The following is a 23,980-nucleotide window of genomic DNA, read 5'->3' as shown; positions in this document are numbered from 1 at the left end:
CAATGACGTCACTGATTATTGTTACCCAGATGCAATTCAAATAACCCTGCATGATCTTTCACCTCGCACATCTATGTTATAAAGAATATTTGTTACCTTTAGACTTTTTTCTATCATTTCGTGTTTCCAAATTGTCAATATGAGGTACAGATTTGAGTCAATTCCAATTTAGTTGAAGTGACTGCTACGTAGCCAAGTGACGTCATTGACGATCGCGTTTGCGAACGAATACCGAATCCCTAGCAGCTAGACTGTGTGCGTGTCTATATCTGATTAGCATAATTTCTCTCCATATTTCACGCTAGAAAAGCGGTAACTCGACTTCTTTCGCGGATAAGTTTGCTTTCTAATCGTTGCTGATGTTTAATCGTTTCTATATTTACAGATTGTGGTCGTTTTAGAGACGCTCGTCGCCCGTTTTAGTTCTCTGCCTCTTCTCCCGCTGTCTGGCTGGGACGCCCTGATCGCCGCCATTACGCTCTCACGTTTTCAGACGTCCTATTCTGGTCAGCGTTTTTATGACTTTATCGTGTCGAAACGGTAATTATTAAACAATTGTGCCTTCAAATTGTGGCTATTAGTTTCATGTCCTGCACAATTTACTCCTGAATAATTCTTAATCTACCTACAAAAAGTAATAAATCCTTAAAAATTAATAAATTGGATTAATTAGTCACACCACATGTTTCATCATGTTCTGAAATCCTGCACTTACGGGACTGTTTGTTAAGCGATGGACTTAGATAGATTTTTAAGATGTATGTATGGAAAATTTCACACTCACAGGGGCTTGACATGAAGCTGGGGGTACAAAATCAAGGAATTTTATGCTAGGAATAAAAGTACCTTTATCATTGTTAATTGGTGGTAACAGGAAAGATTACTGTTGTAAATTTTTGATATTGGTCCTCCACAGTTATGTAACGAGCCCACAATCCCTTCCTGTACGCTATTATGAGCACAGACATAGAGTCCGTGCAATATGGCCAATTCTTTTAATATCTCAGAGATTTTTCTAGCAGCAGCAGTTTAGGTCTCCAGCCACTATGCGCTGCTGTCATTATTATTATCAAGGTTATCATATGGTTAGGAATATGTTGCTTCCACTTGTTGGTATGGAACGCTGGGGGTTTGATTTTGAAATCGGAAAGTACAGATATAGTTGAACTAGCAGAAGACCTATCTTGCACGGGTTTTGAAGGGAGTCTTTATGGTGGAGCCAAACAGAAGAAAACATCAATGCAACGGCAGGTTGAAGGGCCTTGGGGATTCCAGGGTAGCTCCTAAATTTTTACATGTTTAGCCTTAGAAAATCCTGATTGACTGTTTCCAAAGATACCTCGTATTTCTCAGATTAAAACACATATTTGTCAGAAGCCTGGAAAAGTGCTATCATATGGATACTTATATGCGTTAATATCCTGAATATCTCGTACCCTTTTACCATACCCTAACACCCCCATCCCCCACCCTCGGTTTTATAAGTGGATTTGCTACTGGCCTGGTTCTTATAGAGGAAATGTAACTGTTGGTGTGAATCAGAATACTCGATACTACCATTGTAAACTATCCTTGAATATTAGCTTGAAAAGTCTTCAAATTTAATTCTGGCATAAATAGGATCTCGCCATACTGTACATGACTTATTTATTCATCTTCGATAACCTGTAACTTGGACTTGTTTATTTTCACTGGACAGACGATAATGATGTGGGCAAAATCCAGTTAATACTGCATTGTTCGTTTTACTTAAGTACATGTTATAGCCATTCGGTATAAGGTTTTGGCCCAGTTTTAAGCTACCCCATCCACATGGCTTTGTAGATTGGTGTTTGATGCAAAATCAAGAGATGGTAGGACTGTGTCCATCTCTTAGGTGAAATCATTTAGACCCACTAGTCTACTTGATAATATAATGACATATGACGTCAGTTCGAAGAAGCATAAATAAGAAAATCTATGAATTTACTCTTCAATTTTTGAGTCCCAATTTGTATTTGGAATTAATATGCCAAGTGAAAGTTATCTTGTGGAAAAGTCCTCAACATATGTCCCAACTTGAACTACGATGACTTAAAGCATGTGTGACTGTTTCAAACAAGTTTAACAATTGTTGATAAGAAACAATTTTATCAATTTTGTTGATTTTACGTTGCAGAGTTGCTGCGCGGTCGGCCGGATATATCGCACCTCATAGGTGAACTTGAACAACACTCAACATTACCAAGTTTTTGTATGAATAACTGCAAGTGTGATCATAAATCGACTAGCGGAACATCATTGAATCATAGAAAACACAAACGGTACAATTCATCGTCATCATGTCTCTCAACGTTAACAGAAATGTCAACGACCAGTTTTATCGCTACAAAATGCCCAAGCTGATAGCTAAGGTAAGCCGCCGTAAACATCGCTCAGATATTGCGCTGATGTATCGCCGTGCGTCAGACTAAGGAAAATTGATTGAAATGAATTGCCATTATTCAAAATAAAATAAACTGCCTATTCTGTGTGGTTAATTGTTGAAACTGAACTGCCTGGTCCCCTTGTCTCATTTAAATCTGAAAGCCATGTGTACATGCACAAAACTCTGTGGCAGGTTTAGCAATGAATTAAGTTAGCCCCTGGGTTATTGTTAATACCAGTCAATAAAACCAGGCCCTGGAAATAGTGGCTTGAATAACGAGGTGCTGCTTGATTTCAATGCCAGTGCCTGCTAAGTTTGCTCATAATTAAGTGCAGTCGACCCCCAATATACGACACACAACAGTGATTTTAAAGTGTTGCCGGTACACATGATTTGTTATTTCAAAATCGGCCTTTTCATCATTTTCAGGTCGAAGGCAAGGGAAATGGGATAAAAACTGTAATCGTTAATATGGTGGAGGTAGCGAAATCTCTGTCGCGTCCCCCAACATGTAAGTATATCGATGATATTGTATTTTGAGTTTTGGTTTATTGTATTTTCAGTTCTAGCTTCCTGAAACATGGCTTTGGTGATCACTCCCTCTAGATAATACTAAGTATGTACGATGAGGTTGTCTGGTTGTGAGAGGCGGAGTGGTTTAAGCCGTTTTAGAATCATTGCTCTCATTAATACAGGGGTCAATTGCACAGTCATTCATGGCTTAGATTTTTTAAGACCATCTTAGTTCTAAAGCCAATGAAGCAGCTACTTTTAAGATTTAAGACGACTTTCGCACTGAAGTCATGACTGTTCAAATGGCCCCAGGCATCATGAGTTTACAATAAAGTTTCTAAGTTACATCAATAAGAATAATAATGGAAAAGAAACCTTGAATATGCTTATTGGGAAAAATCATGAAGTTGTATTCAATGGGGGAAATTCGGGCATCAGGTAGCTCGAAATGAAGAGCCTTGTACTTTGTTAATTGTTCTTCAGAATCTAACTATCAGACATGCTATGATAAATTTCCAAGTGATCTCTATTTCATCCTGTGTTATACTTCATTTTCAGATCCCACCAAATTTTTTGGCTGTGAATTAGGTGCTCAGACTCAGTTCGACTTGAAAAATGAACGTTTCATCGTGAACGGGTCTCACGACTCGGCTAAACTCCAAGAACTCCTTCATATTTTTATCAATAAATTCGTATTGTGTCCAAATTGTGAAAATCCCGAAACGAGCTTAGTAAGTGTTTATATTTCATGTATGGGTGTGAATTGGGCTCCTTTTGGACTGATACCTTTATCAGTAAATAAGTGTTTTAATCCAACTCGGTTGACTAGGTGTTAATATTGGATAAACAATGCCGCATTAAATGGAAACGTTATAGTTATTGGTAAAAAGTAATAAGTTTCGACTTTTAACCAAGGGTTAGTTCAAAATTAGAAAGCTGAGCCCTCAGTTGAAATTGGGCTATGCAACTGATTCCAGATGATAGTTGCCATCCATCCAATAGATATGTAAAAATATACATTTAAATATATTCTGTTTTAACTCAACATGAATGCTTAGAAGCCGAAATACAAAGTTCATTAACTCAAGCACAAATCTTATAAATTCATTGCCATTGCATGAATTGAATTTCCATCATGTAAACTCCAAGAATCATTTAACAAAAATCAACGATCCCGATTAATTTGATTTTTGACAGACATCTAGCGCGTCGTTAGTATAACTGATGCAGTAATCGATCGGATACATGAACTTGAAAAATTTGTTGCAGAATGTTAACACGAAAGCGCAAACAATCAAGCAGCATTGTATGGCTTGCGGCTACCACGGACAATTAGAGCTGAGACACAAATTGACAACTTACATCATCCGTAATCCTCCTGGCAGTGAACAGGTAAATTGAATCAATTTTTTGTTCACCAGTGTCACAAGGTTCACCAGTTGACCAACTTTTTACTTCAGTTTGTTGTATACGCTTGAAGGCCGATTTCATACTCAATATGATGGAATTAGCTCTAGAAATCGGGCGTCTTATTTAATGAAAGAAAATGCCCGTAAAGACATTTTACCGTATCGTTACAGGTTGGTGGAGCTACGCCTTCTAAGAAGGACCTCAAGAAAGGAAAACGCAAGGAGAAAGATAGTCGAAGTAGTCCCGAGGCCAATGGTCACCACGAAACCAAAGAGGAACCTGAAAAAGTTGAAGCGCCAGCTTTGGTGAGCATTTTCAGCATTGATATCCCTCCATACTTGCACAGGGTCCATACGATTAGCCGATTCATTGAAAACTCCTTGAAAATTCATTGAAAACTCCTTAAAAGCTCTTGAAACTCATTTCTTTTGAACGCAATGCTCAAAACTCCTTCGATTTAGAGAAATGGGCAATAAGAAATTTTTGTCTAGTTTGTTGTTGTTGTACAGTACACTACCCCTAAATTGATACAGTTAGGACCTGGATTTTTCTTCCCCTGATTAGAAACCAACTTTAGGTAGTGTAAAGCGTGCTTTTGAACATTTTCATGGAATCGCCGCTATACAAAACAGCAAATTTGTTGAACCGTGAATATTTTAGATATTGACGAGTTGCTTTTCGCCGTTTACAGAATAATAACCACGCCGATGAGGAGGATGATGATGATTGGGGTGATCTAGATGAGTCGGCCGTTAAAGCTCGAATGAACGAATTATCGTCGGCCGCCCAGAAACTGGCCATTGACGACGATCTGGAGAAATCATCTGAAGAAAGAATGGAGATATTCTACAACTTCGTGAAGGTGAGAGCAACAACGAATTTATGATTGATAATATGGTAACCTTCGCTAAACTTGGTTGCATTCGGGCTGCAAATATTTCGTCAAAGTAAAATAGAAGGTTTTTTTTGGAATACATTTGTCTTAACAGGTTTGCCAGCAGTGCCCTTCTTAGAAGAAGGATTCGTCATTCTGCCTTAACCAATATTTAGTACTGATAAGGGCGGATTTACAAATCATCCCAATTCATGTTTTAAACTTGCTTTAAAAATGAAGTCCGTTTAATTGTCATTTGTTAGTTAATAACATAGAATAAGGCCAAATCAAAAAGGGTCTTCGGACGTCGGGACTTCAACCAGAAACAATCTGAATACCAAAGTCAGTCAAATTCCTGGATGATATTAATCATTGACATTCAGGGCCAAAGCTTTGGGAAATAAATCAAGTTTTGGATCTGTATAGCGGCTACGCTGAATTGGAGCTGGTTGCTTTGCATTTGGAACCTTACAGTTACATTTTGAATACATTGATTTCGAGAACGATCAATAATGCATTGAAGGTGGCAATTATACGATCGTGCAATTATCTATTTCAGACGAAAATGAGCCAAGGAAATGTCGCTAACGCCGACAAGGATATTCTCGGCGAAGCCGACCGTCTCGAAGTCAAAGAAAAAGCGACGATGGTGTTAGTGGAGCTTTTGTTGTCCGAAAAGGTGCTCGTGGAAGTGAAAGAATACCGAAAGATTTTCCTTCGGGTGAGCGTTTGTTTCTTCGTACAGTTCAGGGAGTTTGTTTCACCACCCAAAGTCAGTCAAATTCCTGAATTTTGTCTCGCTGGAATTCAGGGCCAATACTTTGGAATAGAAAACTAGATTTTATATGTAGTATGCTCATGAATTAACATTAGTCATTGGCTATCGTATAGAATTTTACAGAGCTAAACCCATTTAACTGCTAAGGCACTACCAACCGCTTCCATTCCAAATATAGTTATTCTATGAACAACTTGAAATGAATTATTGCAAGAAATGAGTCCACGGCTAATGGATTTTAAATTAAACTTTACCTGATGCAATGTACCTTGATGCCATTTTAAGTGCGATGTCAAATTTCCATGATAAGACCAAGAGTTGGAACTTAATTAACATCAATATTGCGTTATTGCTAATGACAATTTAGGTCATTCTGTCTATTTCGCGACGGATGAGTAATTGAACCTGCGGATAATGATAGATTCGATGCAAGTAGACTAGATGTTGTAAGGAGAGTATTAAGTCGGTTTAGTTGTGATGTATGAATTATGTTTCGTTTTGCAGTTCACAAATGAAAACCCGAAAGCCCAACGGTATCTGCTTCACGGTCTGGAACAGTTGGCCGGTGTGAAATACAGCAGCACGTTGCTGCCGAAGGTGCCGCATATTCTGAAAACGTTCTATGATTTGGATATTGTTGAAGAGGAGGTCATTTTGGATTGGGCCTCAAAGGTAATTAATATTTGTTCGAAAAGTATTTTCGTAATGCACAATATTTTCATGTAAACAGATCATGTGGTCCATCCTGCTCAATCCGATGATGTGCACTGAAGGCATTTGGGCTGATTTAATCAATTCTTGGCTGCTGAATTGGATCTGTTCCTAAAAGAATTGAGTCAGAGTCTTTCTGGTGATTTTTTTTGGGACTCGTCCATATAATTTGGTTAGACAAGATTTGGTTTAGTGATTATTCCAAATCATTCTGAGGATTCCGACGGTACCAGTGAGTCTGTCCCGAAAGGCTAGATGACCTAGTATTCTTAATAATTCTCATCAGATAGTTTATTGACAAGTGGTTCTTTCTTCCGCTTACCGATAATTCAAATTTCAGTTGTATACACCTATTGAATGTTGGTCAGAAAAATGGCCATGTCGAAACTCGAATCCTATGATGTGCACTGAAGGCATTTGGGCTGATTTAATCAAGTCTTAGCTGCTGAATTGGATCAGTTCTTAAAATTGAGTCAGAGTCTTTCTGGTGATTTTTTCGGGACATGTCTGTATAATTCGGCGAGAAAAGATTTGGTTAAGTGATTATTCCGAATCATTCTGAGGATTCCGACGGTACCAGTGAGTCTGTCCTGAAAGGCTAGACGATTTGAATCGACTTGAGTTTTCTTAGTTCCCATCGGATATTTGAAAAAGTACCCCACTAGCTTTATTTCACTAATAAACCTATTGTACGTTAAAAAGAAAACGAGCGGTTAGACACTTGAATCCGATGATGTGCACTGAAGGCATTTGGGCTGATTTAATCAATTCTTCGCTGCTGAATTGGATCTGTTCCTAAAATTGAATTAAGAGTTTTTCTGTTGATGTTTTTGGAACAGGTCCGTATAATTTGGTTAGACAAGATTTGGTTAAGTGATTATTCTGAATCTTTCTGAGGATTCCGTCCTGGGAAAGTGCAACCATTTTTAGGGCGACTTTAATTTTTTGTTGTTGGTCTTTACAAATACAGAAGACCGGTTGTTCTAGACCAACTGTTTCAAATTTGATATTGTGATTTACCTGGCTTAACTCATATAATTCAAATCATGAGTTGAACTGTGATCTTAAAATATGCAGTGAAGGCATTTTTGGGCTGAAAACCAAATTGATTCTTTGTTGCTTTTGGGTTGGACTACTTCTTCGTTTTGATAGAAAGTTCTTCTGACGATTCCTCTTAAAGAAAAATCTGAACTTGACTCTAATCTTGACGCGCGTTTTTTGATAACGGCTTGTTGAGTAAGAATTATTTCGTTGACGATGAGTATTGGTTTTCAAACGATCCTATGATGTGCACTGAAGGCATTTGGGCTGAATCAACCAGCTCACTGCAGTTCGGTTGAATACGTCTTGTGAATTTATTTTTCCGAGTTTTTCGGCGGATTTTTTCGCAGATTTTTTTCATTAAAACCGACTGTGGGTGTTTTGGTTTATTGATTATACCCGATACTTTCTGAGGATAACATTTCTAATTGGAGTATTATGTATATACCGGGTACTAAATGGGAAAATTTATTTTGGAATTACTCTAACCCTTTCACTACTGGCAGATTCCCTCAATAAATTTCCAGTGAAAATGGAAACTTGAAAATTAATATAAGTAATGGATGAACCACTGCAAAGCGTCTAACCTGCAGTGCATTATATTGTTAGTTACCGGTACTTATATTTGACAATTCTTGACAGGTGCCTCCATCTTTTGATAGAGGTTTTAACTAATTAACAATTACATCGTACTGTGAAGTTAACACTGCGAAGTAAACACAGTGAAAAGGTTTTTTACTTGACTGTGGTTATGGGTTTTTGAGTGACGGATTTCTATATTCGACGAGCTGTTTATAGCAACCCAGTGGGTTCTTGTATTATTTTCATTAAGTCAATTTTTTTTAGACGGCAGCCAGCATCACGCCGCTTTTGGGCTTTTTCCTTTTCAGAAAAATTAAATACCTTCAATGCGTTAGATATTGTACATGTGCATGTACATGTGTTTTTTGAAACACCATTCCATACAAATAAAGAAAACATTATTTAAATTGTATTGTACTGTGATAAATCTTGGCTTTAGCTAAGCTATATGTATCTTTCCTTTCAATGAAATGTGCAAGATTTGCCGTATACATTACAGGTTTCCAAGCGTTATGTGCCAAAGGCTGTGTCGCAGGAGATACGAGATAAAGCTTCCCCGTTTATTAAGTGGTTGAAAGAAGCTGAAGAGGAAGAAGACAGCGACTCGGATGAAGATGATGATGATGCCGAGGATGGTGTTGAGGTATGCACATACTACATTATTTGCTCTTTGTCTGATTTCAATTTGTTTATGTCGGCTAATTTAAAGTTACCGGTAAGCGAAATACTGCTTCAAAGAATATCAGTTGGAATTTTGTCGGCATTCCCTCCAAATAGACATCCCTAGCCAGTACGATTGAAGTTACTCCACCTAGCCTTGTGCGGCAACCTATTCATGGCTACTCCCTCTTCCTGTTTGGGTAGAAAAACGTTGAAAAGGTTTTAAACATTCGGTCAAAATCGTGAGGCTTATTCTCATTATATTATATTCTCATTGACCTTGGTCAGGGTAAAGACCCTGTAGATTATGATGTCATCCCATGTTGACATAGACGAGAGTTTTCTCTGGTCTTCAGTCTATGGACTTTGGCGTTTCAGGAGTTATCGAATATAAAGGATTCCTAAAAATTCATGATATATGATGTGCTAAGTAAAATGCTGGCGATATACAGTCAACCCCAATACCACCTACCGGGTACGTCAGTGATATAGGATTCTTTCCATTTAGAGAGTATGGCAGTAGGCTATATCGGGGGATGATTTTGACTTCAAGACTAAATGGAGATGTTCCTCAGAGCATACCTGGCGTTGACAGGAATGGTGGTTTATCAGGGGCGGTATTTCAAGGTTGAATTCTTGTGTGCAGTCGAATACATTAGTTAGCAATGTTTTCACAAAATTATTTTGAAAAACCCAGATTGAAAAATAATCAAAGAATTCATTCCAGAACTTTCATATTGTAAGAAAATTACATGTGAATTTTCTAGGACGATCACACCCCTCTTGGTGATTATGTGCTTTTATTGCTTTTAGTGCTTGCATTTTGCCATTTCAGGTTGATAATTGGAATTTAATTTTTAAAAAGTTTTTCCTTTCCTCTGCCCCTGTAAGAAAAACTAATCATTTTTGTTCATTCGGAATATTTGCTCAGGACAGGAGAAAAGCTTTTAAAGTCATTCAGTCAGACTTTAAAAGTTGGATTGATTAGATTGCTACTACTGTGATACTTTGAATTAGAGATCTGTCTTTAGTATAGAATAGGATACATTGATGAGGGGGGTTTCATTAGCCCTGTGTTTAATGCAATCATCCACTTGTTTTTAATTCATGACAATAGCGTCATGTTATTATAGTTCTAGCACTTATTGGCAGATGGCTCTGTCCGACTGACGATGAGTCATCTTCGGTAGCGCCTCATGCCTGGTTGTCGACTAACAGGTGTCAGTCAATTTTCTTCCCATCTCTCCCGGTTAGGTTAGACGTATCGGAATTCTAATGGCAGTTAGAGGACCTCTTTATTGACTTACGAAGAAAGGCACCGCCCACAAGTCAACTGAGGACACCGATTTATAGATTATCGCGGCGACACGAGCTATTGGCAACTGGCTACCGGCTGTATAAAAACAAGTATTGTTTTCTGCCCGACTGTTGCCTCCTTCCTAGGGGCTGATGACTCATAAAGAGATATATAATATTCCATTGAGAAGAAGTGCCGCCACAGAAGTGCCACGGTCTTCAATCATAAAGCATACCCGTTACATCAAATGTGTCCGCGTTGCGCGGTATATTTTCGTCCTCGTCCGCCCGTTGTAATTCATCATTCGTGTACTTCAAAAGAATATTGAAGAATATTTCGTAGTCGTTGGACGTCCATCCATCATTAGAATAGATATTATCGGAAAGAGCGATGATATAACGAGCTTAATGATACACAATGAGGATGTCTTCATTTTGAGACTGGCTTACTTCTAGTAGCCATCGTCCAGTGGAATGTCGCGTTGGTTAGTTGTGGTCTGAACGAAGACGAAACAAAATTTCATTTCTACTGTTGGACTTTTTTATAATCTAGATAGATAACTATATAAATAGGCAGGAGGTTTTTTGGTGGACACACATCACGGTTATAAGGTGGGGTGTTTCATGTTGAGGTGACAATTGTTTCCAGTTCTAAACAACCGCGGAAAGGTTTTTAGCGGAGTTTTCAAAATGTGAACGATTACGAGAAGGCTTCAAATTTAGTAAAAGAAAATCATATCATGATGAAATAAAAACATCAGCCGTATTACTTCCATTTCGAAGACGACTCCCTTGAGTAAATTAGTGAACTACACTATTGGGAGATTCTCCCTCTACATTGGTGTTTTATTAATACTATAATTGTTGACATGTAACGCTGATATCTCCGAATCAATCCCCCCTAGTCGATACATATTAGTGAAGACAGATTAATGAGTATTGGTTGCTGTCTGGTTTTGTTCCCGGAGAAGTTCCTATGACGCGCAATGAAGGCATTCGGACTGAAATTGTTGTCGATAGCGGCTCGCGCGAGTTGGTGTCAGTACCGTGTCGCCGGGGTTTGTCTAGGTGTTTTTTCCGAGTGACGAGATGGCGACGGTTTCGCCCTATTAAGCCCTCGTCGCTTTCTGTTGATATGAATATGATTACACACCCAAATCAATCCGAGGTTCTCGTGACCGTGTTTCGCGTAACGCTAGCCGAGGGTGTTACGTTTTTCACTCTTTAAAATCGATACCTATTTGTAAAATATTGTATGATATGAAATACTAGATAACGAGGTAGTCGTTAATTTCTCGAGGATATTTGATTAATTGATTAATTAATTGCCATCGATTCGGTTCGTGTTCAAAAGAAACTGAATGGATAACAATGAACGCAGACGTCTTCGCACATTGGCAAATAGAATTGATTCATTAATTAGATGAAATATGTACAGTCAAAATACATGACAAATCATAGAACCTGGGTATCAACAGTTGTGGAAGCTCAAAATGACCTCAAATTGATATGGACCACTCTTCTCGATTTCGAGGTCTCCGGGAACATTGGAGTGACATAGATTGGGGTATGATTTTTTAGGTTCAGATCGTATCTGTCCAATAAGCCGGTCATGATATTTTTGGGTAGAAATTTAGGGCTAGAAAAAATGGGCTTATTGAGCAGAAAATACGGTGTTAAAAATTTAACACGGTGCCTCGCGTGACTGAATGAATTTATATTTTCTCAAATGTGTATACATAACATATATGTATAATAATCGTTGTACATGATTACTGAATATATACAGTACTCGAGCAGGACAACTTTAACGGTAAAGTTTCATACCCTTCTTGATCCCTGTGAGTGTAGACGTTATGAATTCGAGACATCATCAACCGAGCTAATGGAACTGGGCATCAGGACGGCATATTCTTCGTTTGATAGTTTAACTTTGTCTAGTTTAATTTCGCGACGATAAGAATATCGCGCAAAGAGTCCGATGCCCGGGTGAGCGTATCAGAAAAGTTCACTAGTTGTACATATTGGAAGTTGATTATGATTATGTTAAAATCAGGCAACCAAGGAAGTATCGTCGCTTCGGTTGCAGGTTGTTACAATAAACGGATGTTAGTACCTTATTTGTAGGTTCGTTCATTTATCGCAACCAGATACACTTAACGCGCATTTATATTTGTAACATGATTTTTATGGCTCCACTCGCGCGCGCGCGCCAGCCTTTAAGTGATACAATTATATTATGCCGAAGCAACACGTAGTACTGTTTTTCACCCGGTGATGAGTCAACGCTCTCTCTCTCTCTCTGATTCTCTTTTGATCGGTTGCCGTCAGTTGGTTGTTGTAAGCAGGTTTATCGTAACACCTTTATTGATCGGATCATTTCAGAGTGGATGACTCATTCTATCTGCCACGGTGCGGTGGTAGTGCCGTGTGCGCGTTTGTCCTCGTGATATTAATGTTATTATTATCATTCTAAGGTCGTAGTTCGTAGGCCGATAAGAGAAAGTCGAGAAAGGGTGGTTCTTCCTACTGAAGGGTACTTGGTGTCCTCCGTATACTGGGATTTTTAAGGGGATGCATTCATTGTTAACTGTATGACTTGGCAAGGCTTTCAATCCACCCCCCCCCCCCCCCCAAAAAAAAAGATACAGACAATTAAGCTCAATTTTGGTATAATCTCCTATTTTTCACATTAGCTAAGAAATTATCAGCATTGGTAGAATATTGGCGTCCACTCTGGTAGGGGCAGCAGATATTCTATTAGGGGTGGCTGATATTCAGAAGGGTGGATATAGAAATAAAAGGGGTGGCCGCTTTTCTATAAAACCTGTTGCGAAGAACATTGGTACTGTACAAGCAGTTGTGGATGTCAACCATGTCCAGTTCCACTCTTGCAGGTTTAGTTTGAGTTCGGTTTAGATGAGAGTTATTCTAATTTTCAAACGTGCGCCTTATAAAACTCATCACCGGTAGAAGTTCTTAGTTCTATAAAGTTTTGATTCCTACGTTAAAACATTGGCAATTTTAGCTGATTTTCAATTCATTCTCAACTAACAGTCAGGACTTCAGTTGTCAGGTACTAGTATTTGAATCCTTGAGTTAAATCGTGAAGTGGAGTTTAAATCAGAGTTTTTAAACTTAATAGCTAAATCTATAAAGCTGAACACGGGACTGTGACGGGTCCGGAACGACTGTGGATTGCGATTCATCCTTGGTAACGTAGTACATGGTAACTGCCAAGTTTGAATCCCGCTCCCTGAACGGCGGAAATACTTGCAGTCAACCCGTTAACATTTTCGATACAACAAAAATGGATTTTGCGTCGATATTTATTCGCAAAATGGGGCGAATTCTCAGGCTCGTTATTGCTGAGCTATGTTATCTGTGGTGTTTGTATCGGTATTTGTATTACCTAACATCAAACATGAACCCGAACAAGTTTTTGACTAGATACGCGATTGCTCAGTAACAGGTGGTTGAATTGGTTGTTGAATTCATTGACGCCTACGCGTTTTGTGTCTGGCTTATATATTTTTCGATAACTTTGCGCCGTGTGAAATTGGGTCGTCCGGCAAGTGAGTTTAGGCCATTTTTTTCGCGGTGACGTGGTAAACATTCCTGGAGTATCTGAGCAGTGGTGGTGGCGCAACGTTTGTGTTCATTTCGCCATCGTTCGGTTATGTTTGGTTCGAGTATCGAAGTAAATCAAGGTCGAATTGTGGTCATGCTGAAACAACCACTTGTCGAGTGAACGTGCGCTATGTTGAGTAGGAAGCTTTCGCGCGCGAAAAATGTAGCATACTTTTGATGAAATGGGTATATTATCTTTTCGAATTACCTCTAGTTAGCATTCCTGGTCGAACGTCGACAGGTCTTTTATTTAACCCGGAATTCGTTACTAGAACCGAACGTGAGAGAATTCCCGGCGTTCTTCGCATTTTCCCGGCCTGGGGTTCGCGGTACAGGTGTGCGTACTGGTTATTGCGGCGGCAAATTGCCAGGTGACTCGATCTCCTCGTTATGATGTTCGATCGACAACAGAAAATTTACCCAGTTGGTTTTTTCCACGCGCCACCTCGTAAAGCTTTTCGTCGAACTCGCGTAGCCCTCGGTGCCTCGTTGATTATAAGGTTTTGTCTGTGTCCGCCGAGTGGCACCTGTACGATGATACGTTTGCCGTCTGCAAGCCTAGCCTACGCAGCGGCTGGCTTCTAAGTTTTAATTTTATTTTACGTGCTTCCTGACGCCCCCGCCGAAGCCGTCTGTCTGCTCCCGATCAGCCAATAGTCAGTCTGTCTGCCTGTCGTATCGCGCGCCCGAAGTCTACTACTACCTGCCACGAAACTGCGCCGTAAATCATCGCGTGTTTCAAATCTGCGAACAGAATTAGTCAATGTCTGTAGTTTGGTTATTGTGGCTCAGCTGTATAAACAGATTACCGTTTGTTTTATCGGTTTGTTTTGGACGTTCTGTCTCCCTCGAGTAACCGCGAAGACTCCAGTCGTCTTCTGTCGAATTAATTCACAGTTTTGTACGATTTCTGACAACTAATTAAGTCGAAAGTATACCCATTCATGTTGTCTTAGTTGCGACTGTTTGGTGTATTTCAATTTGGACAATTTCTTTTAAGTTACACATTAAAATTTTCCCTTTATGAATTCAAAAACTATATTGTTGAGTGGCTGTTCAAGGAGATCATTGTTCTCTGTATGCTGGAATTTTAAGGGGCTGCATTAGGACATCATGGCTGCTGAGGTAGCCAGGCTTTCGATCCCCACCCAAAAATTCAGAACATTTAAGCTAACAATTTTGGTGTAAAATCTTCTACATTTCACATTAGCTCAATATATTTCAAAGCTCAATATATTTCAAAGCAAATATCAGCATTGATAGAATGTTGATATCCACTCTGGTAGGGCAGAAGATACTTTATAAGGGACGGCCGATTCTCAGGAGGGACGGATGTAGAATTGAAATGGCTGACCGCCCCTCTGAAAAAAAACCTGTTATGGAAAACACTGGAGGTTGATTGAAGTATCCCGATTCTGATCATTGACTTTTGAAGAAAAAAGAATCCAGCGTTCGCGAAATCTTTCAGCTCGACGTAGAAACAAGCTTTATAACTTACAACGTCACATCGAATGCTTTTTTCACAAGTCTAGACGAATGGAAACCTCTTATTGTTATTAATTTATCGTTATGTCAATCGAAGTTCATCGGGCAGAGACACAATTATAGATAGATACGTATATATATATATATATGTATATCTATATATTTTGCCTGTGGTTTGTAATGTAACTCGAGCCGCATCTAACAACCGCCTCTACTATACCTATGAGTCACCATTGCCTTCCGGGCGGAATTATCGGTAGCTTTACAAATATTACCGTTGTAAATTTCGCTGCTGCTACTCGCAAACGAAAATTACTTTTTACGACGATAGCAATGAGGAGTATATATATATATATATATATATATATATATATATATATATATATATATATATATATATATATATATATATATATATATATATACTGTAGGCGAATTAGCGTTTCCCCTATTGCCGAACTTGCTGCCCCCTTTTCTTAGTTAAAAATATCTCTAGTTGAAGAAAAAATCCTTGTTTGGCACAATAGCGTTTTCGCGAACCAGACGACTGCGTTATGAATCATTTTGTCCTTGCTATTCACGTGCAGTTTATATAGAATGACTTATAAATGTTCAGCGGTGAAGTATCGTGGTTGTCCTCGTTCGCTGCGAGCTATAAATAGTCCATCGGGGAAAAACGTATCACACATAATAGTAAAAATCTATTACAGAGCGCAGTAGATGTAGATCTTTTTGACATTTGATTCTTTTTCTCGGAAAAGGATTTCGCTATCGTGGAACAAGGGCAGTAGTTTTATTGCTTGACAATCGATATACCATTAAGGACGTCGCTACTTTTGTCTACGACCGAAGGTCGGAAATTTTCACTACAGATTTTTAGAACTACGAGCTGCCAACTGTCCCTGATTGTCGGTGACAGTTCTTAGAAGTGCCTAACTGCCCCTGCTTCTTTTTTTTTTAATGCCGCTCATAATCTATTGCCATCTATTGAAACAATTTCTACCGTTCCCCTCAAAAGTTGTTTTCATTCTTCAGTTTTCCTTGTCACCCTGAAAATTTACTTTTTTATCCCATGTGATGTGACTGAGTGCCCCCCTTAAGTTTTTTTTTTTTAAGCTTTTGAAAATCTGTTTCTTGAAACAGTTTCTACTGTCCCCCTAAAGTTATCTCCCTAAAAAAATTTACTTTTTTGTCCCTGATATGGTTATTGATAGGCTGGCAGTTCAGTTTGTGGCTACAATTCACAGTTGTCGAGGTTCGGAACTCTAAAGAGTTGAGTCGAAATGGTTGACGATGTGGCTTCCTTTCGCTTGTTGTTGGTGCATTCTGAACTTGATTTTTGACGGAACTTGAGATGCCTTTATTTTAGGAAGTTCATGGCTACTTGTTGCACGTGCGGATAGGTTCGAAGTTTTGCGAAAAGAATGCGACGGACGTTATCATCGGCTGAAAGATAACGATAATCATCATCGTGCGCAGGTGTTTATATCGAAATCTGGATCAACTTTTCCCCCGCGCTGTCGAGGGAAAAAAACGGCAGCTCTGTTTTGCACCTGCAAGCTATCGTAACCATATGCGCGCGACGATAATCACCACCGCGGAACAGAGAGATGTTTCTTCAACTCGCTCTCTATCTCTCGAAATTCTCTTAGGAGTTGTTTAAAGATTAAGATTTTAAGGGGATAATCTATTGCGTGAATAATAAATAGATTATAGAGATAGTTGGGAAAAAAAATCGGAACACCTGTAAACGATCGTATAAGCAGCTGGCCCGGAAATCTGGCTGGCACGTTGGGAACATTCAAATTCTCGGAACGCAACCTGCAGACGTTGTTGTAGATTATTTCTTCGTTCGACCTTGAGTTGATATCTGCGGTTTTTGTCATTCCGGTTCAGTTGTTTCGTTCAAGTTTCTTCAAGTTATATATGATTAAGAAAATACATAGTATACAGCATTTTTTCTCCGAAAGGATGTATTTCAATAAGTGAAGTTTGATGAAACATTCCAATCTTGTAGTTTTTTTTAAATGTCATTTATTTCGTTTGATGAAATAGATGAATTTTTTGCGCGGCATTCGTGTGTATCTTCGGTTTGTTTTGAAGATAAGACATTTGAAGTATTTGAAGTGGACTGATAAATTGTAATGCCAATTATCAATTACTCATTGTCACCATAGGTACAATGCCGTGCCATACAAACAAAATACATAGCTTGACATAGATTGTTGACAGCTTACACTTTAGTATGAATCATGAAAACATTTCAAGTTTCGGTCATTGAAAACCACATCATCCACGGTGGCTGGCTGGCTTGATTCCAACGGTATTTGTTATGAAGTTTGTCTGTGGGTGACTAATAGTGTTATGATCGAATTTGTGTGTTGTATTTCGGCGTTTTAATTGTTCGGTGTTCAATAATTAGAATGGAAGTTTAATCATCCCATAACTGGTGAAAGGTTTTGCGCATAGCTTAAATGAGAAAAACTAACTCGAACGTTCATTGGCACCTTGAAAAATAGCGTGTATATCGCTGAATATTGTCGAAAATAAATGATACATGTATAATATTGAATACAATATCAATAAAGTAATATTGGATTTGAATATTGAGTTGAATTGCCCGATGCCGTGCACATCCTCAAGCAAATAATTATCAAAAATGAAACTAGGAAATATATTTGATTACAAAATGAATGCCCAAATTCACAAAAATAAACGCTTAATTTCCCTTTTGATAACGCATACTAGGTATCAATGTATATAAACATTATTGTAACAGTTTTTTACAGCAACTTCGAAGCAATCTCATTTTGAAATAATATTCCCAGTTTGGAAATATTTGGGAATTTAAGAGATTTTCTCCTAATCAGGGAAATGTTTGGGAAATTCATTTACATTTCGCGTATTGCGTTTGCCGAGGGGAACTTCCTTCAGCACTTTCTCAGTATGATAATTTCTGTTCGTTTTTACAAAGGCCCCATTTTCCATTAGGAAAAATTGAAAAAAACACTTATGAAATACCTGGGAAAAACTTGGGAATTTTTCAATTCATGTAATTGTGACAACCATGTTTGCAGTTAGAAAGCTTAGTTTGACTCTTAGAGATGATTTTACCTGGGAATGAAATTTTGACTGACCAACCGCCCGCCCTTATTTTCCTGAATTCTACTACGAGATAACTTAGTATATTTGTTTCCGCAACAAAGGGGAAAGGGCTTCTCCGATAACGCCGCGCTTGATGTAATAAATTTAATTTGACCTCATTTTGAAGAAAAAAAAGAATATCATGCGTGGGTGTGACATTCATATCCTGTTTCAACAAGTGAAGTATACTACGATGATTTATAACCCGATAAACTGGCTTTTAGTTTGTGTGTCAATGATCTTATTTTCGGATGGAAACTATTAATATATGATCGAAATGGTAATATTGTTCTGCTGCTGCTCCTCATTCATTTCTACGTGTGGGAGTCAGTTTATCAAAAGCAAACTTCAGCGGACCTGAAATGTCTTCTTTTAACAAGTTTCCGCTTTAAACATGTCCGGGAGCCTATCGGTGGGTTATCACTCTATAGTCAATATCTTATTGGTGATTTGTTTGTAATGCATTTGTTAGCCCGCGTTTCGTAGCAAGTAAGGGTTTGCCCTCCCTGTTTTAGCTTTCGATGGTCGATATTTTTTTATAGCTGTTCGACGTATAGTATATGAAATTATAGATGAAATGTTCTTGCAAGAAAATTTTATATTCTGTTTCGGGAAATGAAAAAGGGTCCCAAAATAGAAGGGGGCTAGATTAGTTGGTAAGGTTATTGCTTGAAACATGGATAGAATAAAGAAGTTTCCAGTTTCTAGGCGCCATTTTGTGGCGGTCCCTCGAGGTCCCTATTGTTGCGATAATTTGCGCTCAATTTTAAAACATAAGTTTAGATTGAATATCATATAGTTCTGCAGTCCCTTGCTCGACGAAATCAATTTATACACCATTTTAAAGGAGATGAAATGCAGATATTTGCTGGCGATTCTTGGAATTTTTGAACGCAACAATTGAGAACAGTGACGATGTGAAACCAAGGACCGCATATCTAGACCGTGCGTAAAAGAAATCGCAATATTTATTAATTTTAAAATATCTAAGTATCTCTTAAAGCTATATTTCCTGTTTTCACAGAGGTTAAAGAGGGTTATTTGCAGTTTAAGCCTGCGTTGAATTTTTTAAAATATCTTTCCTGACGACTGATCTGTACCCGCTTGAGTTTGAGATTACGCGCAAAAGGGGTCTCCCCACTGCGCACCGCCATTTCACTGAACATTGAGATTTGTGAAAAGAAATCGCAAAAATAAAATTATATACTGGTTTGTAATCATCAATATTGCTTCTGATGGTTATATATTACCTTTATTTTCGTATGGTTGAAAATGGACTTTGAGTGTTTTGATGAATTCGAGTTTTGTAGCGTTGGGAAATTAAAGGATTTCTTGTAAGAGTGGGGACTTTCTGTGTTGGTTGCAAATGTGGCCTAGTTGAGAACCTAATTTGCGTTTCAACCGAATGTACCACTCATGGTTGGACACTAGAAAAAAAATCTAAGTTTTTTTATATTTTTGAATATGCGGCGCAGCTGAAAGTTGCCAAACTGGACGTTGACCCCCTAAAACAGAATATCAAATGGGGGACAGATATGAACCCCTTTAAATATTATATTGGAATTTTATATCAGTAAGGTTTTCTGGTAGATGTTTTCCAGCAAGAAGGTTGAGATTCATTAAATTGTATGATCGTAGAATGAGGGATTACCAGAGAGAGATATGTGTTAAATATGCCCTAAGCGTTTAAATTGACTGGCACATTTCACCATCGACTCTAAAACGTTTGATATCACCGAACACAAAATCGGCGCTAGGCTGGACGACAATTCCTCAACTGGGCCGTTCACACTTCAAACCGGATCCCGAAACCAGATTAACGAATTGCCCCCGCCAAAATACGGTACAAAGAAGATATGGATTATCATCTCAAAATATCCCCATGGAAAATGTGAAGAAATCAAATTGCATTTAAAAATTTCTTGTCGCAAATCTCAAAGTTCAGTGAAATTGCAATGCGCAGTGGGAGACTCCTTTTGCGCGTAATCTCAAACTCAAGCGGGTACAGATCAGTCGTCAGGTAAGATATTCAAAAGATTTTAACGCAGGCTTAAACTGCCAATAACCCTCTTTAACCTCTGTGAAAATAGGAAATATAGCTTGAAGAGATACTTAGATATTTTAAAATTAATAAATATTGCGATTTCTTTTACGCACGGTCTAGATATGCGGTCCTTGGTTTCACGTTGTCACTGTTCTCAATTGTTGCGTTCAAAAATTCCAAGAATCGCCAGCAAATATCTGCATTTCATTTCCTTTAAAATGGTGTGTAAATTGATTTCGTCGAGCAAGGGACTGCAGAACTATATGATATTCAATCTAAACTTATGTTTTAAAAATGAGCGCAAATTATTGCAACAATGGGGACCTTGCGGGACCGCCACAAAATGGCGCCTAGAAACTGGAAACTTCTTTATTACCCTATACACCCCCCTTCGATGAGATAATTCACCTTTTGACAGATATTTTTTCGGTGGAAGGCATCTCTCAGAAACCCCAAAATTGTACAACCCCTTGCAATGATGCAGACCTGCTAAGAGGCACAAAAGCAAAGGGGATGGTGCAGGGAATGCACCCCCCTGAACTTAACGAGAAAATGAAATTGCTAACTACAAAAGTTTCATTTCATAAGCTTATTTCCAAAAATGAGTTACGTTTTTGGACGAGCTTTCTTTCTGAGTGCCCTACTTGTAATTATATGACGTGCCCTATTTTGGGGGTGCATTCCTCCCTGAAGCAGACCCTATATCCACCCCTATGACATGCCGCATATTTAATGGCGATCAAACTGATTATCGACACGCTTGATGAATAATTTGATTTTCGATGTATTTTGTAGGTCGTCTACAGCAAAGACGCGCGACAAATCGAAACGAAAACGATTAAGCCAGCAGTTCCGGCCGCGACCAAGATCCAAGCGAGTAATGACGACGACGAAGAGGAGGACTTCGACATCGACGCCATATAATAATAAAGAATACGACACGAGCTTTCTCTTAGAATACGGCATACGTTTATGTAATAACGATAAATTATATGTAGAAGTCTACGTACTACTAATCTCTCGGGTGACGGAATAAGAAAATAACAAAAATCTAATCCATCAAATTGACGATTGATGATGGTAACTATTTATTACTGGACGATTAAAACTATTACCAACTGTTGAACTGTTCTCGCTATGATGAATTTTTGGTGTTGTGAGCCGCTGTTAGAGATCAGCGTGAACAGCTTTTCATTCCTTTTTAACTATCTTAGGTTTATTTCGTTTCATTTTTTTTCCCGTTGGATGCGAAGACAAGGGAAGTGAGTGCGCGCGCGCGCGTTGTTAATAAACAAAATATTTTTGTGATTGTGTAATTTAGTCAAAAGTTGGTGCTTTTTGTTGATTGTAGAATATACCGTGTAAAAAAAAAGAAACAATACAATATAACCCCGTGTTCGCTGCACCGACTACACGCGGGGTATATATCTTCATATTTTTATGTTGTGCTAAGATATGTTTATTTCCACTCGTAGGAACGATGATGACTATACTCGATTATCCGCTACGGTCAGTTTTCGGTCAATGCTTTACGAATCGCTGATTACGAAAAATAATCGTTCATCGATCGATATTACATTCAGGGGTAGGTAGCTCGAAAGTTGGTCGCTGTTAACCTGGATAACCTGGCTGTTGTGGATAAAGTTGACATAGCGACAATTGTAAGTTCATTGTTACTACGGTATTTATCTGTTGGTTTTGAACCAAGTTTCGAGTAACTTGCCCCAGTTGTGCCCTAGCCTCGATTATCAACCAACAGATAATCTGAAGTCCATTGTACTCGTTTTATTTCGAGATAAAAAAAATTTGATAATGGATTCAAAGGTGTTGCTGAATGTACTTTAAACTCCGATTGAATGATTCTCTGTTCTGTATATTTGTATCACGCGGCTGTTCCAAATATGTAGTATATATATACTCTTTGAGGAGGAAGCGATTCCGGTAAAACGACTTGTGCAGCCTGTGCGTAACATGTTCGTGTTTATGTTTAGTCGGACTCTTCGATCGACTTTAAATGCGGATTTTCGTGCGCGCCCCTGCGATATCAAAATATATAAGCCAGTAGTGAAAAGATAAACCAAGTTTGACTCATCTAATTGTTGAAATTTTGCGGATTTCGTTTTGTTTTTTTTTGTTACGATTCTTATTTGAAGAAGTTGTCTGTACTGGATTAATTAGAAACGCGAGGCTGGTTGCCGAAAAGTTGCTTTAAGATAACCGGTGGATAAATATCGTAGTATCAACCCGAACTTTTTTCATCGGAAACTAAATTTTGAGCAACTGGCCTCCGGGGGGTGGATGCAGGAAAACCTTATCAGCCTAACCGTGGTCAGTGGCTTATCCATGGTTAGGCTAAGCAGCTTAAGATGAGAGCTCGCAAGAACACGGCGCTTAGCTAACAGCATTTTACTGCGCCCGTTAATGCCTAATCACAGTTTGCTGACCACGGTTTTCCTGCTCCAGCCCCTGATCAACTGACTGTAAATCTCTGATCGCTACGGGACCTATCGAATGATTATCATAACCGTAACTGTTGGTTATATTGCTAAGCGATTTTACGGTGGTGGTCTTGTTTTCTGGAAGAGTCTATGCTAGGTTGTCGAACCAGTCCTTTCTACGATACCTTCGAGATCTCTAGCTTTATCAGTGGCGTTGGAAGTGCAGCGACTGCAGCGATAATATACGGAATGACGTTTTTTTTTCCTTTGAATACCACGTTTTTGAAGAAATTAAGTATATTCGCCGCGGCAATATTTAGAACCTGTCCAAAATCGGCATTTGGCCGCGGCAATCAAAAGTTGCTTTCAACGCCCCTGTTTATGAGTGTTGTAATGATAATATGGTGTATGTGTTGAATTTGAGACTCACGCGAAATATTCTCTCAGATTTAGATGCATCTTATAGCGATCTCTGTATGGGTGGGCATTTCATAGATTTTGAATCATTTAGAAAAGAATTAACTTCATTAAACTGGTTTTTGCGCAGAAATCAGTTCAGCCTGCAGGTCGCCTGTGGCCAATCCATGTCCAGTTTCATTACGGAAAAAAATTTTTGGGTTATGTTTTCAATAAGATCTATACTTCCAAACGACTTAACCATTTTATGCTAATACTCAACCTGAAACCGAGCCTAGGTCTTAAAGCCATATCTGACCCAGTTTAATACGGAGAACTTAATGCCTTACTGTAGGTGCTGCTTTACATTTCGATTAGTTTGAAAATGTCACCGTAACACTGCTCAGCCAATTTAGACGATGTATACGGTTTACCGCAGTTTTTGAATCGTTCGTTCTTTTTTCTTTGTGAAAAATTATCATTGTGCTAATTGTACGATAAAACGTGTCACGTATGATGTATGTTATGCTTCAACATTTCAACTAATATTAAATCACATTTTGTGAATGAA

At 38.6% G+C, this 23,980-nt stretch overlaps 1 protein-coding gene across 2 annotated transcripts; it reads left to right on the top strand.

Annotated features, from left to right (window-relative positions):
• The first annotated feature begins 240 nt into the window (after positions 1-240).
• On the top strand, positions 241-23,980 carry LOC141902439 (eukaryotic translation initiation factor 5-like). Of its 2 annotated transcripts, none has more exons than XM_074790170.1 (12): positions 241-255; positions 386-540; positions 2,159-2,393; positions 2,837-2,918; positions 3,479-3,651; positions 4,190-4,312; positions 4,501-4,635; positions 5,022-5,192; positions 5,764-5,925; positions 6,487-6,654; positions 8,816-8,959; positions 21,371-23,980. In XM_074790170.1, the coding sequence occupies exons 3-12, from the start codon at positions 2,322-2,324 to the stop codon at positions 21,497-21,499; spliced, it is 1,359 nt and encodes a 452-aa protein (XP_074646271.1). In that variant the 5' UTR covers positions 241-255; positions 386-540; positions 2,159-2,321; the 3' UTR covers positions 21,500-23,980. The 2 variants fall into 2 exon arrangements, with proteins under 2 accessions (XP_074646271.1, XP_074646262.1); XM_074790161.1 differs by lacking the exon at positions 241-255 and adding an exon at positions 257-312.

This window comes from Tubulanus polymorphus, chromosome 1 (genome assembly GCF_964204645.1).
Source record: "Tubulanus polymorphus chromosome 1, tnTubPoly1.2, whole genome shotgun sequence".
Lineage (NCBI taxonomy): Eukaryota > Metazoa > Nemertea > Palaeonemertea > Tubulaniformes > Tubulanidae > Tubulanus > Tubulanus polymorphus.
Note: the sequence above shows the minus strand (reverse complement) of the source record. Positions and strands in the feature narration are given on the sequence as shown.

Bases quoted from the DNA above. Each gene is read 5' to 3' on its own strand.
- LOC141902439 (XM_074790170.1), top strand. From the start codon at position 2,322: ATGTCTCTCAACGTTAACAGAAATGTCAACGACCAGTTTTATCGCTAC. The intron at 4,313-4,500 runs GTAAATTGAATC...GTATCGTTACAG, and splicing joins ATCCTCCTGGCAGTGAACAG to GTTGGTGGAGCTACGCCTTC. The intron at 4,636-5,021 runs GTGAGCATTTTC...CGCCGTTTACAG, and splicing joins AAGTTGAAGCGCCAGCTTTG to AATAATAACCACGCCGATGA.